Raw genomic sequence first — 15,971 nt, 5'->3', positions numbered from 1 at the left:
CCACGTAATGAAAATACACACTGTGTGGTCTCCTGTATCCAGCTTCCTCCAGCCATCCATGTGGCACGTATCACTGTTCACTGCATTTTTTGGTATTCCATTGAATAGACAGCAGTTTGTTTAACCATTCACCCATTGATTGTCTCAGTTTTTGTTGTAAACATATTTATTGCCAGCAACATTAAAAGACACGACAGAAAAACTAGCCGGGCGAGGTGGCGGGTGCCTGTAGTCCCAGCTACTCGGGAGGCTGAGGCAGGAGAATGGCGTGAACCCGGGAGGCGGAGCTTGCAGTGAGCTGAGATCCGGCCACTGCACTCCAGCCTGGGCGACAGAGCGAGACTCCGTCTCAATAAAAAAAAAAAAAAGACACTACAGAATAGAATGTTCATGAGCTTACCAACACTGTTAACTCACAGTTAACCCTTAACAGTAACTATTGGAACTAGTTTCAGATTTGTAAATTTTCTTCCCAGCCTGAGTTTTAAAAATAATATGGGTACAAAATAGCTTTTTTGCTTTTTTACAAAAAGCTACCATAAATATAACTGTTTCTCCATATAATGTGCGTAATTTTCTTTAAAAAGTATACAGGGCCGCCGGGCGCGGTGGCTCAAGCCTGTAATCCCAGCACTTTGGGAGGCCGAGACGGGCGGATCACGAGGTCAGGAGATCGAGACCATCCTGGCGAACACGGTGAAACCCCGTCTCTACTAAAAAAATACAAAAAACTAGCCGGGCGAGGTGGCAGGCGCCTGTAGTCCCAGCTACTCGGGAGGCTGAGGCAGGAGAATGGCGTAAACCCGGGAGGCGGAGCTTGCAGTGAGCTGAGATCCGGCCACTGCACTGCAGCCCGGGCGACAGAGCAAGACTCCATCTCCAAAAAAAAAAAAAAAAAAAAAAAGTATACAGTAGGCAGGGCGCGTTGGCTCACACCTGTAATCCCGGCACTTTGGGAGGCCAAGGTGGGCAGATCACCTGAGGTCAGGAGTTCAAGACCAGCCTGACCAACATGGATAAACCCTGTCTCTACTAAATATACAAAATTAGCCAGGTGTGGTGGTGCATGCCTGTAATCCCAGCTACTCGGGAGGCTGAGGCAGGAGAATCACTTGAACCCGGAAGACGGAGGTTGTGCGGTGAGCCGAGATCGCACTATTGCACTCCAGCCTGGGTAACAAGAGTGAAACTCCATCTCAAAAAAAAAAAAAGTATGCAATATTCATATAACTTACTGTATTTGACTTGTCTCATTGTAGAATAATTAGAATTATTTTTCTGTGAAAGTGTTACTAAGGTAACACTGTAGTGAATATTTTCTGAAGGTTTTTTTTCTGCTCTTGAAATTTTCCTTGAAACAAATTTCCAGCACTGAAATTATTGGAGATTATATAGATTTCTTTTTTTATGTCTTTATAGAGTAACAGAATTGGGTCAATAATAATAATGATGATAATAATATAAGTTCCTGGCCGGGCACAGTGGCTCATGCCTGTAATCCCAGCACTTTGGGAGACCTAGGTGGGCAGATGACTTGAGCGCGGTAGTTTGAGACTGGCTTGGGCAACGTGGTGAAACTGCGTCTCTCCTAAAAATACAAAAATTTAGCCAGGTGTGTTGGTGTGCACCTGCTGTCCCAGCTACTCAGGAGGCTGGGGTGGGAGAATCACCTGAGCCCGGGAAGTCAAGGCTGCAGTGAGCCTTGATCACACCACGGTCCGCCAGTGCAGGTGATGGTGGTGAGACCCTGTATCAAAATAGTAATAAATGATTATAGGAAGTTCCTAGATTTGGGTCAGTTGGGCCGGACTTTGAATTTAGGTTGTGTGACCCTGAGAAAGTTATTTTTCTCCTCTGAACCTTTGTTGTTGGTTTTTCTCTCAGATATGAAAATTCTAATATTATATACATATTATATAGTCAGGACAATTCTGTCAGATAATCATGTTGTTTTCCAAAAAGATTATACTAATTTATAGTACTAACAACCATTGTATAAATGTGTCTTTTCTACTAATCTTTATCATTCTGAAATTTTTTGCTAATTTGACAGAACTGATCTCATATTTACCTTAATTTGTACCTGTTCGATTTCTAGGAAGGAAAACAGTACCTGGATTTGCATTTCTCCCTATTTTTGTCGCTCATGTATATGTCAGTGGATCTTTTCATTCTTTCCCTCTCCATTGTTGGTCTTTTTTTCTGGCATTATTGCATTTTCTTTATAAAGAAATTAATCTTGGCCTTGCGTGGTGGTTCACGCCTATAATCCCAGCACTTTGGGAAGCCAAGGTGGGCAGATCACTTGAGGTTGGGAGTTCGAGATCAGCCTGACCAACATGGAGAAACCTCGTATCTACTAAAAATACAAAACTTAGCCAGACGTGGTGGCGCATGCCTGTAATCCCAGCTACTTAGTGTTTGGACGAACGGAGGCAAGATGGCGCACTTCCGGGTTCTTCATGCCCCCCCAACTTTTCCCGCACGCACGAAAATGCAGCCGACGCCTGGGAAGGTGCAGACCGACTGGGCATGCGCCAGGTGACGTCAATCTGAAGAGACCAAGATTTACCTGGTCGCACCTGCGGAACGCCCCCGGACACGCCCGTGCCCCGCCTATCGCCCTCCCACTCCCAGAAAAGCCACTCCGGACCAGTGCCACGCGCGGACTTCCTAGCTTCCCCACTGCAGTCGGGACTGTCGGAACTCCGTCCCAGGGCAGCATGGAGAACTCTGTGGGCCTCATTTGCCGGAGGCCAACAGACCTCTCCTTACCCACCTTCTTCCCCTGAAGCTAGGTGACCAAAATAAACTTGCAGTTTTGCTCCTACCCTTGCCTAGTCGCTGGTTCCTTTGCGCCCGCTCTGGTGGTCTTAGAAAAAAAGAAAACACTTAGGAGGCTAAAGCAGGAGAATCGCTTGAACCTGGGAGGCATAGGGCGCGGTGAGCTGAGATCGTGCCACTGCACCCCAGGCTGGGCGAAACAGCGAAACTCTGTCTCAAAAAAAAGAAAAAGAAAAGAAAAGGAAAAGAAATTGAACTTTTTGCAGTGTTAAATCTCCAGTTGTTTCCTTTTGCAATTTCTTTCTTTCTTTCTTTTTTTTTTTTTGAGACGGAGTCTCACTCTGTCACCCAGGCTGGAGTGCAGTGGCCGGATCTCAGCTCACTGCAAGCTCCACCTCCTGGGTTTACGTCATTCTCCTGCCTCAGCCTCCCATTCTCCAGTCCCAGCGAGTAGCTGGGACTACAGGCGCCCGCCACCTCACCTGGCTAGTTTTTTTTGTATTTTTTAGTAGAGACGGGGTTTCACCGTGTTAGCCAGGATGGTCTCTATCTCCTGACCTCGTGATCCTCCCATCTCGGCCTCCCAAAGTGCTGAGATTACAGGCTTGAGCCACCACGCCCGGCCTCCTTTTGCAATTTCTATTGCTTCAGACCGGTGCATGGTTTCCTTCTTACCACTCTCCTATGGTCCTTGTGTGGGTCCAAGTTCTTTTTGTAGGTCATTTTCATCAATATTGCCAACAAGTCTGCCCCCCGGTTGGTGTGTATGTGTGTCTGGTTTTCTTTTCCTTTTTAATAGCTTTTTTTGTTCACAAGAGTACAGCTCCTCAGTCACAATAGAAAATTAGCAAATCTTAGATATAATTCAGAAAACTCGTGGCTTCAGTTGTTTAGATACTTGTTGTTGTAACAGATTCCTGTAAGTGCCGGTTTATTTTTATTTTTCCCCGAGCAGCATTATGTTAACTTCCACTTAGTATCCTCAGGCCAAGATAAGACCATAAAAAATCCTCTGGAGAAATTAAAAATAGAGACATGATGAGTGCCTAAGGAAGACAAGTCCACATCTATTTAGATTTTCCATCAGCATTTATTTAATTTTTTTTTTTTTTTTTTTAAGAGACAGAGTCTTAACTCTGTCACCCAAGCTCCCAGGCTGGAGTACACATGTGGTCATAGCTCACTGTCACCTTGACCTCCTGGGTTCATGCAATACTCCTACCTCAGCCAAGCCAGGAGCTGGGACTGCAGGTATGCACCAACACACCTGGCTAATTTTTTAAAATTCTTGGCTTGGCATGGTGGCTCATACCTGTAAACCCAGCACTTTGGAAGGCCAAGGTGGGAGGATTGCTTGAGGCCAGGAATTCGAGACCAGCCTGGCCAACATAGTGAGACCCCCATCTCTACCAAAAAAACAAAACAAAACAGAAAAACACCCCCTCTCCAAGTACTCCCTCTCCACATTTTTACATCTAAAGAAAATAACAAAACTTTCATCCACTCTGATAGCTATACAGAAAACTATTTCTTTATTGTTGTCATGACTGTGGCTACCTGAAGTAATTCTTTTGTAGCATATATAGAAGACTTGTATGTAAGGCAGACACTATGTTTATTTCATTGATTATCTCTGAACGTGCTATAGTTCTTTATCTTCCTCCTTTTGTGTGTACTATGTAAAGTCCTCATTGTTTTAAAAGTGAGTTATTATGGGCCAGGTGCGGTGGCTTCCGCCTGTAATCCCAGAACTTTGGGAGGCGAAGGTGGGTGGATCACTTGAGATCAGGAGTTTGAGACCAGCCTGACCAATGTGGTGAACCCAGTCTCTACTAAAAATGCAAAATAAAAAACTAGCTAGGCAAGGTGGCACACACCTGTAATCCCAGCTGCTCTGGAGGCTGAGGCACGAGAATCGCTCGAACCTGGAAGGTGGAGGTTGCAGTGAGCCGAGATTGTGCCCCTGCACTCCAGCCTGGATGACAGAGCAAGACTCTGTCTCAAAACAAAAAAACAAGTGAGTGGTTATGCATCTATTTTTTTTTCCTTGCCTTTTCAATAACACGTAGTAATTTTACATTATCAGGGGTATTCTACATTTTCTTCAGTGGGAAAAACAACATAAAACTAAATACGTTTATTTTCTTCTAGACGGCAATGGATGTGATGCAGTTCAGCAAGGAGGAAGTTCGGGAAGTGTCGAGGCTGCTTGCTGGTATACTACATCTTGGGAACATAGAATTTATCACTGCTGGTGGGGCGCAGGTTTCCTTCAAAACAGGTAAGATTCTGCCTGCCTGCCCTCCTCTCTCCCTTTGTTCCCCATAGGAAACTTAAACCTAAATTACTGACTGTCTAGCCTTTTAGAGAGAAAATTCTGGCCAGCTGCGGTGGCTCTTGCCTGTAACCCCAGCACTTTGCGAGGTGGAGGCGGGCAGATTGCTTGAGCTCAGGAAGTCGAGACCAGTCTGGGGCAATGTGGCTAAACCCCATCTCTACTAAAAATACAAAAATTAGCCAGGCATGATGGTGCACCCCTGTAGTCCCAGCTTCTTGGGAGGCTGAGACTCTGCAGGTCGAAGCTTCAATGAGCTGAGATGATGCCTCTGCACTCCAGTCTGGGCGACAGAGTGAGATCTTGTCTCAAAAAAAAAAAAAAAAAGAGAAAATGTTCTGACTCCTTGAATAGAGAGCTACAGAACGTTAATTGTATCAGATACGAAGTGTCGGTTAAGAAAGGCTCAGAGTGTATGAAAAGTTACTAGTCAATTGGGATAGCGGCCGTGTTCTCTGTTTAAAAAGAAGGAAAATGAGTCAAATATGTGGAAATATGAGCAACCAGGAATCAACATAGGAAAGTGTTGAGAGTCAGGTGGCATCATCCTGTTGAGTGCCAGTGTGGTAGAATGGTTAAGACTCTTTGTTTTGCAAGCCAGGATGCTGGGTTCATAGCCCTTCCCTGCTTCATGCTGTTTCCTGTGTTACTTATCCCCTGAACACTCGTGACTTCTCACCTGTACAGTGTCTCAGAGATTTGCTGTCAAGATAAAATGAGTTAACATATAGCTATGTCAGTTGTCATTTTGCTTGAGTATTTATGTATTACTTGTTAAAACTTTTCTGATGGAAGCAATAGATGAGGTCATGGAAGCTGGAAATTAGATGAGTTCAAGTTCAGAGTGGTTCTAGAGGAGACCAGTACTGTAGGCCAGTAATTCTCAAGTGTCTGGTTCCACCCAGTACCTCGTAATATTCTCAAAAATCATAGAACCCCAGAGAGCTTTTGTTTATGTGGGTTGTATCTGTTGATGTTGACCACATTAAAAGTTAAAACTTTTTGGGTGGGCACAGTGGCTCATGCCTATAATCCTAGCAATTTGGGAGGATGAGGCAGGTGGATCACTTGAGGTCAGGAGTTTGAGACCAACTTGGCCAACATGGTGAAACCCCGTCTCTACTAAAAATACAAAAATTAGCCAGGCGTGGTGGTGTGTGCCTGTAATCCCAGCTACTTGGGGAGACTGAGGCATGAGAGTCTCTTGAACCCAGGAGGTGGAGGTTGCAGTGAGCAAAGATCACACTTTGTACCAGTACACTATAGCCTGGGTGACAAAGTGAGACCCCGTCTCAAAAAAAAAGTTAAAACTTCTAATTAAAAGTTAAAATGAGATGTTTAAAAAATATTCTTTATTCAATTAAAAAGAACAATAATAAACCCATTGCATACTAAAATAAATGTTCTATTTTTATTTAAAAGACTCTTTTCCAAATCAGAAAACAGTAAGGATAGTCACATTATCTTATCTATTTGCAAATTTCTTTAATGTCTGACATATTGAAATACAGTTGGGGGCTGGGCACAGTGGCTCACACCTGTAATCCCAAAACTTTGGGAGGCCGAGGTAGTTGGATCATCTGAGGTCAGGAGTTTGAGACCAGCCAGGCCGACAGGGTGAAACCCATCTCTACTAAAAATACAAAAGTTAGCCAGGCATGGTGGTGGGCACCTGTAATCCTAGCTACTCGGGAGGCTGAGGCAAGAGAATCGCTTGAACCCAGGAGGCGGAGGTTGCAGTGAGCCGAGATCACGCCACTCCACTCCAGCCTGGGAGAGAAAGCAAGACTCTATCTCAAAAAAAAAAAACAAAAAAAAAAACAAAAAAAAAAACCATCTCCACTAAAAATACGAAAATTAGCTAGGCGTTGTGGCGGGTGCATGTAATCTCAGCTACTCGGGAGGCTGAGGCAAGAGAATCGCTTGAACCCAGGAGGCGGAGGTTGCAGTGAGCCGAGATCATGCCACTGTACTCCAGCCTGGGAGAGAAAGCAAGACTCTATCTCAAAAAAAAAAAAAAAAAAAAGACAGTCCGGTTGTCATATCTGCATCTAATTGGTTGAGATACCTCATGTTGTGTAGCCTTTGGAATACTCTTCTGTATACTGGGGAGAGAATTAGAGTGAAAAGAGCCAATAACATCTTACTGTTATTAATGAAAGTAGTAGGCCGGGCATGGAGGCCAAGGCAGGCGGATCACTTGAGGTCAGGAGTTCAAGACCAGTCTAGCCAACATGGTGAAACCCTGTCTCTACTGAAAATACTCAGGAGGCTGAGACAGGAGAATCATTTGAACCCAGGACGCAGAGGTTGCAGTGAGCCGAGATCATGCCACCGTACTCCAGCCTGGGCTACAGAGTGAGACTCCATCTCATAAAAAAAAAAAAAAGGAAATAGTTGCAAACCTCTAACAGGATCTTGGGGACACCCATGGGATTCCCAGACCACACATCGTCCAAGCATGAGGCTCTATGCGACTAACCTAGGATTCACTAAGGGAGTGAATAACTTAGCAGTAACATGCAATCTCTAAACTCTGCCTGAGGGAATCAGGAGTGTTCTCTGCGTTAAGGTATCGCTAAGCCTGGTTAGCTTCTCAGGGGCGATGGGTTCATTGACCTTTGTCTTATTCTCTGTTTGCAGCTTTGGGCAGATCTGCAGAGTTACTTGGGCTGGACCCAACACAGCTCACAGATGCTCTGACCCAGAGATCAATGTTCCTCAGGGGAGAAGAGATCCTCACGCCTCTCAGTGTCCAACAGGTACACACGCTTTGCCATCCAATCCTGCCTTACTACACACTCCTGGGTTTTCAGATCCATAGGTTTGATTCAAATACGTAACTATAATAACAGTTATATTGTAACTGTAATGTATTAATAACTGTTCAAATGACTTTGGTTCATGATCAAAATAAAGAAGATACCCAAGGATTGGGAATAGACAAAGCTATTGAATTGCTGTCTAATTGTGTAAAACAACATCTGATTCTTGTTTAACAGGATGGGTCGAATACAGATTGCCCGACTTTGAACTTGACCCACTTACTACTGTCTGCTCTTGGGAAATTTAGTCATTATGCCTCATTTTCCTCCGCTATAAGACAAGGATAATTATACATAATTCATAGGATTTTTGTAAGAATAAAAACAACAAATATATGCTGAGCATTTAATGTCTGGTATGGAGTAAACACTAAATAAACATTACCTACAACAATAACAATAATGTATTATAATGAAGACAATATAATAATATGTTTTATTTATTTTTGCCTCTGCTACTGCCTTGAGCAAATGTATATGTGCTAGCTCTTTGTATTAGGGTTCTCTTAGAGGGACAGAATTAATATGATTGATTGATAGATAGATAGATAGATAGATAGATAGATAGATAGAAAGCGGAGTTTATTAAGTATTAACTTACACGATCAGAAGGTCCCACAATAGGCCATCTACAAGCTGAGGAGCAAGGAGAGCCAGTGTGAGTCCCAAAACTGCAGAACTTGGAGTCCGATGTTCTAGGGCAGGAAGCATCCAGCACGGGAGAAAGATGTAGGCTGGGAGGCTGGGCCAGTCTCGCCTTTTCACGTTTTTCTGCCTGCTTTATTTTCACTGGAAGCTGATTAGATTTTGCCCACCAGATTAAGGGTGGACGTGGCTTCCCTTAACCCACTGACTCAGATGTCACCCACACAGACACACCCAGGATTAATACTTTGTATCCTGCAATCAAGTTGACACTCAGTATTAACCATCACACTCTTCTATTATGTTTTTAATTGGATAAATAAAAATGCTGACCATATTATGAAGAAAAACTTTGTAAATACAAAGTATAATAATAGAAAATCAGAAAATTTTAAAAAAGAGCTCACATCTTAATTATTGTTTTAAACCTGCTAACATTTGTACCCATATATATGGTTTAGATTCTTTTGTGTAATTCAACATAGCAAGTTGAGTTTGGAATCCTAGTATTTAATCTTAACAGAAAGGAAATACATGAGCTCCAGTTTATCGTTTCTTTAGATACCTGTCCTTTCCTAGATGGTATCGATTGACTTCACACTGGAGGGCCAGATGCTATGCTAGTCTTGTGTGTGTCTCTCGAGTGGGGTGGGGATGGCCTTGCCTATCTGGGTGCCAGGGTCAGCTGAGTCTGTGCCGCTTCCTCTCCCCACAGGCAGTAGACAGCAGGGACTCCCTGGCCATGGCTCTGTATGCGTGCTGCTTTGAGTGGGTGATCAAAAAGATCAACAGCAGGATCAAAGGCAAAGAGGACTTCAAGTCTATTGGCATCCTCGACATCTTTGGATTTGAAAACTTTGAGGTAGACTTACTAACAGTGCAGCACATGATTTCTCTTCTGTCCATGATTAGCTGCTGTTGAGCAAATCTCTGTAAGCAAACTCTCTTTTTTTTTTTTTTTTTTCCCCGAAGGAGTCTCACTCTGTCTCCCAGGCTGGGGTGCAGTGGTGTGATCTCAGCTCACTGCAACTTCCACTTCCTGGTTCAAGTGATTCTCCCACCTCAGCCTCCCAAGTAGCTGAGATTACAGGTGGCTGTCACCACGGGCTGCTAATTTTTTTTGTATTTTCAGTAGAGATGGGGTTGCACCATATTGGTAAGGCTGGTCTCTGACTGCCGACCTCAGGTGATCTGCCCACCTCAGCTTCCCAAAGTGCTAGGATTATAGGTGTGAGCCACGGTGCCGGGCAACAAGCACTGATATTTTTCTCTGCAGATCTTTGTTTTGTCTTTTCTTCACCTTTCCATGTCATTGTGAGTGCGCTAAAGATACTTATCGAATGCTTTCCCCCTTTAGGTTAATCACTTTGAACAGTTCAATATAAACTATGCAAATGAGAAACTTCAGGAATACTTCAACAAGCATATTTTTTCTTTAGAACAACTCGAATATAGCCGGTAAGCACTCATAGAATTCCATTTCAATTTTTTTTTTTTTTTTAAAGCAGCAACTAGATGAGATAGTTTTGAAGCTAAGTTTTCATTTAACTTGGCTGTGTAAAATCTTTCCACAGGGAAGGGTTAGTGTGGGAAGATATTGACTGGATAGACAACGGAGAATGCCTGGACTTGATTGAGAAGGTAATGTATTTTTGAAGAAGGGTTATACTCCCAAGGAGGTCCAGCTGGGCTGATTCATATTTATGGGAACAAAATAACGTGCACGAACACGCACATCAGAGATGTGAATGTTTAGAGCACAATGGACTATTTGGAAACATCAGTGTAAATGTGCAAGGTTGAATTTAAATACTTGGCTGCTTCAAATCTATTGTCTCACGGAACTCAGTATTTTAGAATCAGCAGTCTGTGAACTGGCTTCCCTTAGATTTTAAGGCAGAAGCAAAACCTTGCCAGTACCGATATAGATTTGCCAGTTGTAAAAGTTTTATCCACAGAAGTAGAAGTTTTATCCACAGAATTGCAATGGATTCATTTTTTTTTTTTTTTTTTTTTTGAGACGGAGTCTCGCTCTGTCCCCCAGGCTGGAGTACAGTGGCCGGATCTCAGCTCACTGCAAGCTCCGCCCCCCGGGTTCACGCCATTCTCCTGCCTCAGCCTCACGAGTAGCTGGGACTACAGGCGCCCGCCACCTCGCCCGGCTAGTCTTTTGTATTTTTTAGTAGAGGTGGGGTTTCACCATGTTAGCCAGGATTGTCTCGATCTCCTGACCTCGTGATCCGCCCACCTCGGCTTCCCAAAGTGCTGGGATTACAGGCTTGAGCCACCGCGCCTGGCCCAATTTTTTTTTTTAAGATTTACATAGAACTTAATTGGTTTTCTCTATAGTGTATCATTATGAATTTTCCAATCAAGAAATTACCATGCCTTTTCTTTTAACCACTCATTTGATAGAGAGTAGAGAAGAGCTCTCAAAATAGTTTGGGACGCACAGATTCGACTTTTTTTTCTTCTTTTTTTCTTTCTGAGATGGAGTTTCACTCTGTTGCCCAGGCTAGAGTACAGTGGCACAATCTTGGCTCACTGCAACCTCTGTCTCCCAGGTTCAAGTGATTCTCCTGTCTCAGCCTCCCCAGTAGCTGGGATTACAGGTGTGCCTACCATACCCAGTTAATTTTTTTGTATTTTTAGTAGAAACAGGGTTTCACTGTGTTGGCCAGGCTGGTCTTGAACTCCTGACCTCAAATGATCTGCCTGTCTTGGCCTCCCAAAGGGCTGGGATTACAGACATGAGCTACCACGCACCCAGCCACATTCAACTTTTAACTCATTTCTTCTTTTTCTTCTTTCTTCTAGAAACTTGGCCTCCTAGCCCTTATCAATGAAGAAAGCCATTTTCCTCAAGCCACAGACAGCACCTTACTGGAGAAGCTACACAGTCAGCATGCTGTATGTAGAAACCTGCAATTCTTAATCACATTGAAGTAGCACCTCTGTGGGTTGGGGTCACAAACCAGACATGTCAGTCCACTGGCCCAACTGTGCCTCCCACATTGAACTTTTATTCTCAAACCAAAGGTGTTCTCCTGTTACTAGAAATAAATTGAAAAAAGCAAAAGGGTTCGATTTGGGGCTACTTGTCAGAATGCCCAAGCTTATTGAGAGAACATAAAATTGTTAATCTATTACAATGACACAGTTGAGAGTTAACATGGTTTTTATAAAGTGCACCATATACCGTGTCCTGAAACGCAGATCCATGCCAAGTTTGGAAAGATTTTCACTGCCTGTTGTATTTAGTGTTCTCTGGAAGTCAAGGGAAATCAGTGAGTGAAATAAGGCATTGTGTTTTTATTTTTAATTTATTATTATTTTTTAGAATAACCACTTTTATGTGAAGCCCAGAGTTGCAGTTAACAATTTTGGAGTGAAGCACTATGCTGGAGAGGTAACTTTTTATTAAGATACCTATTGATATTCGCCTGTTTGATATTCAGAGAAAACAGTAGTTTCAGAACCAATTGTGAATTTATTGGGCTTGGTATGGCAGCTCACATGAGCCTATAGTCCCAGTACTTTGGGAGGCTGAGTCAGGAGGGTCACTTGAGGACTGGAGTTGGAGACCAGCCTGGGCACCGTAGATATAAAAAATATCTACAAGATATTTTATAAAAAGTTAGCCTGGCATGGTGACACATCTGTTGTCCTAGCTGTTCTGGAGGCTGAGGTGGGAGGATTGCTTGGGCATAGGAATTTGAGGCTGCATGAGCTATGATCACGTCACTGCACTTCAGCCTGGGAAATAGAGCAAGACCTGTCTCTTAAAAACTAAATAAATATACTTATTGGAATGATTTATTTTTGTGGATCTTTCAGGGAGGTTGCTTATGACCTGAAACTATTCTTTCAATAGTTTTCTCCCCTCTTATTTCTTAAAACTAGGTGCAATATGATGTCCGAGGTATCTTGGAGAAGAACAGAGATACATTTCGAGATGACCTTCTCAATTTGCTAAGAGAAAGCCGGTATGTCAGTCTTCTCCCTGAGAAGTCCTTAGCAAGTAAATGAATATTTGTGTAAATGCTTTTAATTCACAAATATAGAACAAATTGCTGTTATGTAAGAAACTTAATATTGTTTTCCTCACGTACTATTTCATCAATGAAATAACTCAAAAGTATAACATAATAATATAAGCAAGGTTGGGCACGGTGGCTCACGCCTGTAATCCTAGCACTTTGGGATGTCAAGGTGGGCAAATCACCCAAGGTCAGGAGTTTGAGACCAGCCTGGCCAACATAGTGAAACCCCATCTCTACTGAAAATACAAAAATTAGCCAAGCATGGTGGCAGGCACCTGTAATCCCAGCTACTTGGGAGGCTGAAACAGGAGAATTGCTTTAACTTGGGAGGTGGAGGTTGCAGTGACTGAAGATTGTGCCATTGCAGTCAAGCCTGGGTGACAAGAGTGAAACTCTGTCTCAAAAAAAAAAAAAAAGGAATTAAAAAATAATAATAATACAAGCAGGCCGGGCGCAGCAGCTCATGCCTGTAATCCCAGCACTTTGGAAGGCCGAGGCAGACGGATCACAAGGTCAGGAGATCGAGACCATCCTGGCTAACATGGTGAAACCCCGTCTCTACTAAAAATACAAAAAATTAGCTGGGCATAGTGGCAGGCGCCTGCAGTCCCAGCTACTCAGGAGGCTGAGGCAGGAGAATGGCCTGAACCTGGGAGGTGGAGCTTGCAGTGAGTCGAGATTGCGCCACCACACTCTAGCCTGGGCGACAGAGCGAGACTCCATCTCAAAAAAAAAAAAAATAATAATAATAATACAAGCAGTGACTGCCGTTTAGTGAGGTACTGAAATAAACCAACCTGAGAGGCATAAGTAATGTACTGTTACTAATCCTCTTTTATGCAGATGAGGAAACTGAGGCTTGGAGCAGTTAAAGCTGTTAAGTGACTTCCCCAAGACCTCTCACCTGGTAACCAGTGAGCCGTCAATTCCAGTTTTGATCTGGTCTGGTTGGCTTGAGAACCTAAGATATTAAGCAGTGTGACCTGCTTTCTTCACGGGGAGCTTAGAGCTGTGTGGTTGATTTCAGCCTTGGTTTTATGGACTCCCGTGTCTCTAGTTAGTAAAATATGCCTTAATTCAGCTATAATTATAAATTTATTACATATTCATTTATTCATTCATGAATTATAAATTTACACCATTAAATCAATAAAGAAAACACACAGAAACTTGCAGTGATTAGTTTAACTATTGGTGTCTATTAGACCAGGAAGTGTCCCATTTTGTTTTTTGGTTTTTGTTTTGTTTTGTTTTGTTTTGAGATGGAGTCTGCTCTGTGGCCCAGGCTGGAGTGCAGTGGCGCAATCTCAGCTCACTGCAAGCTCCGCCTCCCTGATTCACGCCATTCTCCTGCCTTAGCCTCCCGAGTAGCTGGGACTACAGGTGCTGCCACCACGCCCGGCTAATTTTTTTGTATTTTTAGTAGAGACGGGGTTTCACCATGTTAGCCAGGATGGTCTCGATCTCCTGACCTCGTGATCCGCCCGCCTCGGACTCCCAAAGTGCTGGGATTACAGGCATGAGCCACCATACCCAGCGAAAGTGTCCTATTTTTAGGAGGCTGTGTAAGAGAGAAAGTTTAGGGAAAAAACCATCGCCTGAAAGCTTTCAGCACCTGTGTTGGATCTGATGGGAAACTGTAACAAAAACACATTTTTAATACCTAAGGAAGGAAAGTAGCAAAAAAGTTTAAAAACTGTACTACTTTTAGAAATGTAAATACTAGATGGCCACCTGTCACTTAGATAGAAATGAATTGGGACAAAGGGAGCCCATACAAGGTAGTATCAGCCTAGAAACTCGGAATTTGAAACATTTGATCTTCAAACTTACTTTAACTATTCTGTGTGAGGAATCGCTGTTTACAACATTGTTAGCTATTTTATTGTTAGGTGAGTTTTCACACCTGTAAAAATGATGGGTGTTTAAAAAACACCATAGCATGCTGTCAAAGCAGTTTCTTAGTTTAATGCGATTTAATGCAATATGTTTAAATAAAAGCCCTGTATTAATGTTAAGTAGAGGCAGTTTGTCGAGGTGAAAAGATTGCAGGCCTGGAGACACCAGCGAGGTGGAGTTTCACCAGCTGCCTCTGTGCTAGCATGAAGCAGTTTTGTGAGGGGTAAAGAACTTCCTGTCTCAACCCCATGTTTCCCTTTACAAACTGAGGAGCTGAGGCTGTTCGCTTGCTTCACTCGCTTTTACCTTTGACATCTGTGACATATGAATGGAACCAAAGCTTTTCTCCAAAGAGCTCAAAGCACAGTTAGAGAACTTCAAAGAGTAAGCATTAAAGAGAACCCGAGAACAAAAATGAAAAAGGTTGGGGCAAAGCAAGAAGCGACCAGGGAAAGGTCTAATATTGCCGCTTGTGGGGAGGCAGATGATCAGAAGTCTTCCCCGACTGTCTTGGCGACAGTGAAGCCACTAACCCTGCCAGCTCCATAGCCCATGATACCTTCCATGCAAGGAAGATTAAAAAATTATTGAAGGCTGGGTGTGGTGGCTCACGCCTATAATCCTAGCACTTTGGGAGGCCGAGGCAGATGGATCACCTGAGGTCAGGAGTTTCAAGACCAGCCTGGCCAACATGGTGAAACCCCATCTCTACTACAAAATATAAAAATTAGCCGGGTGTGATGGCAGGCGCCTGGAATCCCAGCTACTCAGAAGGCTGAAACAGGAGAATCGCTGGAACCCAGGAGGCAGAGGTTGCAGCAAGCTGAGATCGCAGCACTGCACTCCAGCCTGGGTGAAAAAGCGAAACTCTGTCTGAAAAAAAAAAATTATTGGGAAGCTTTTCACTTTTACCTTGTTAATAGTAGCAATGGATTTTACAGAACTTTTTGATAATAACTAACATCAACATATAGGATATCCCAGGTACCATGCTTTCTGCCTTTTACATACATGTTCCCCTTTCATTCTCACCCTGGCATTAGGGGATAAATTCAAAAATTACTTCCATTTTCCAGATGAAAATATTGAGGCTAAGAGAGAGATGAAACATCTTGCCCAACCAACACAGCTAGGAAGAAGGGGAGACAGGATTTGAACCATTGCCTGCCTCACCCTATAATTAGTGTTCCCCAGGGGCACCTTTCCATCCGTTAACTGCTTTAATCTTTGCAACACTGCAAGATGGGCAAAACAAATATCTCACTTTTGCAGGTAAGGAGACCGAGGCTACAGAGGCTTACATGGCATTCCAGAAAGCACAGAGCTCCTAAGTGGGATTCCACCCTTTGTCACTGTCATGCCAGTCCCCTTCTCTGCCAGACTCTGATCTCTGACACGGCCACGTGTATTCAGTGCCTAAAGCTCTTTGGCAGGGGTTGG

General features: G+C 43.4%; 1 protein-coding gene across 1 annotated transcript in view; it reads left to right on the top strand.

Moving 5' to 3' along the window:
• The window catches only part of MYO10 (myosin X), a 274,244-nt gene that overhangs the window by 162,281 nt on the left and 95,992 nt on the right, over positions 1-15,971 (top strand). The window contains exons 10-17 of the mRNA XM_033178828.1: positions 4,936-5,065; positions 7,763-7,881; positions 9,305-9,451; positions 9,947-10,047; positions 10,164-10,230; positions 11,407-11,499; positions 11,930-11,998; positions 12,493-12,575. Coding sequence (XP_033034719.1) covers positions 4,936-5,065; positions 7,763-7,881; positions 9,305-9,451; positions 9,947-10,047; positions 10,164-10,230; positions 11,407-11,499; positions 11,930-11,998; positions 12,493-12,575 — 809 coding nt within the window. The remainder of the gene's footprint in view (positions 1-4,935; positions 5,066-7,762; positions 7,882-9,304; positions 9,452-9,946; positions 10,048-10,163; positions 10,231-11,406; positions 11,500-11,929; positions 11,999-12,492; positions 12,576-15,971) is intronic.

The sequence above is a fragment of the Trachypithecus francoisi genome, unplaced genomic scaffold (genome assembly GCF_009764315.1).
Source record: "Trachypithecus francoisi isolate TF-2019V2 unplaced genomic scaffold, Tfra_2.0 Lachesis_group2, whole genome shotgun sequence".
NCBI lineage: Eukaryota > Metazoa > Chordata > Mammalia > Primates > Cercopithecidae > Trachypithecus > Trachypithecus francoisi.
This window is presented reverse-complemented; position numbering and strand designations above follow the sequence as displayed.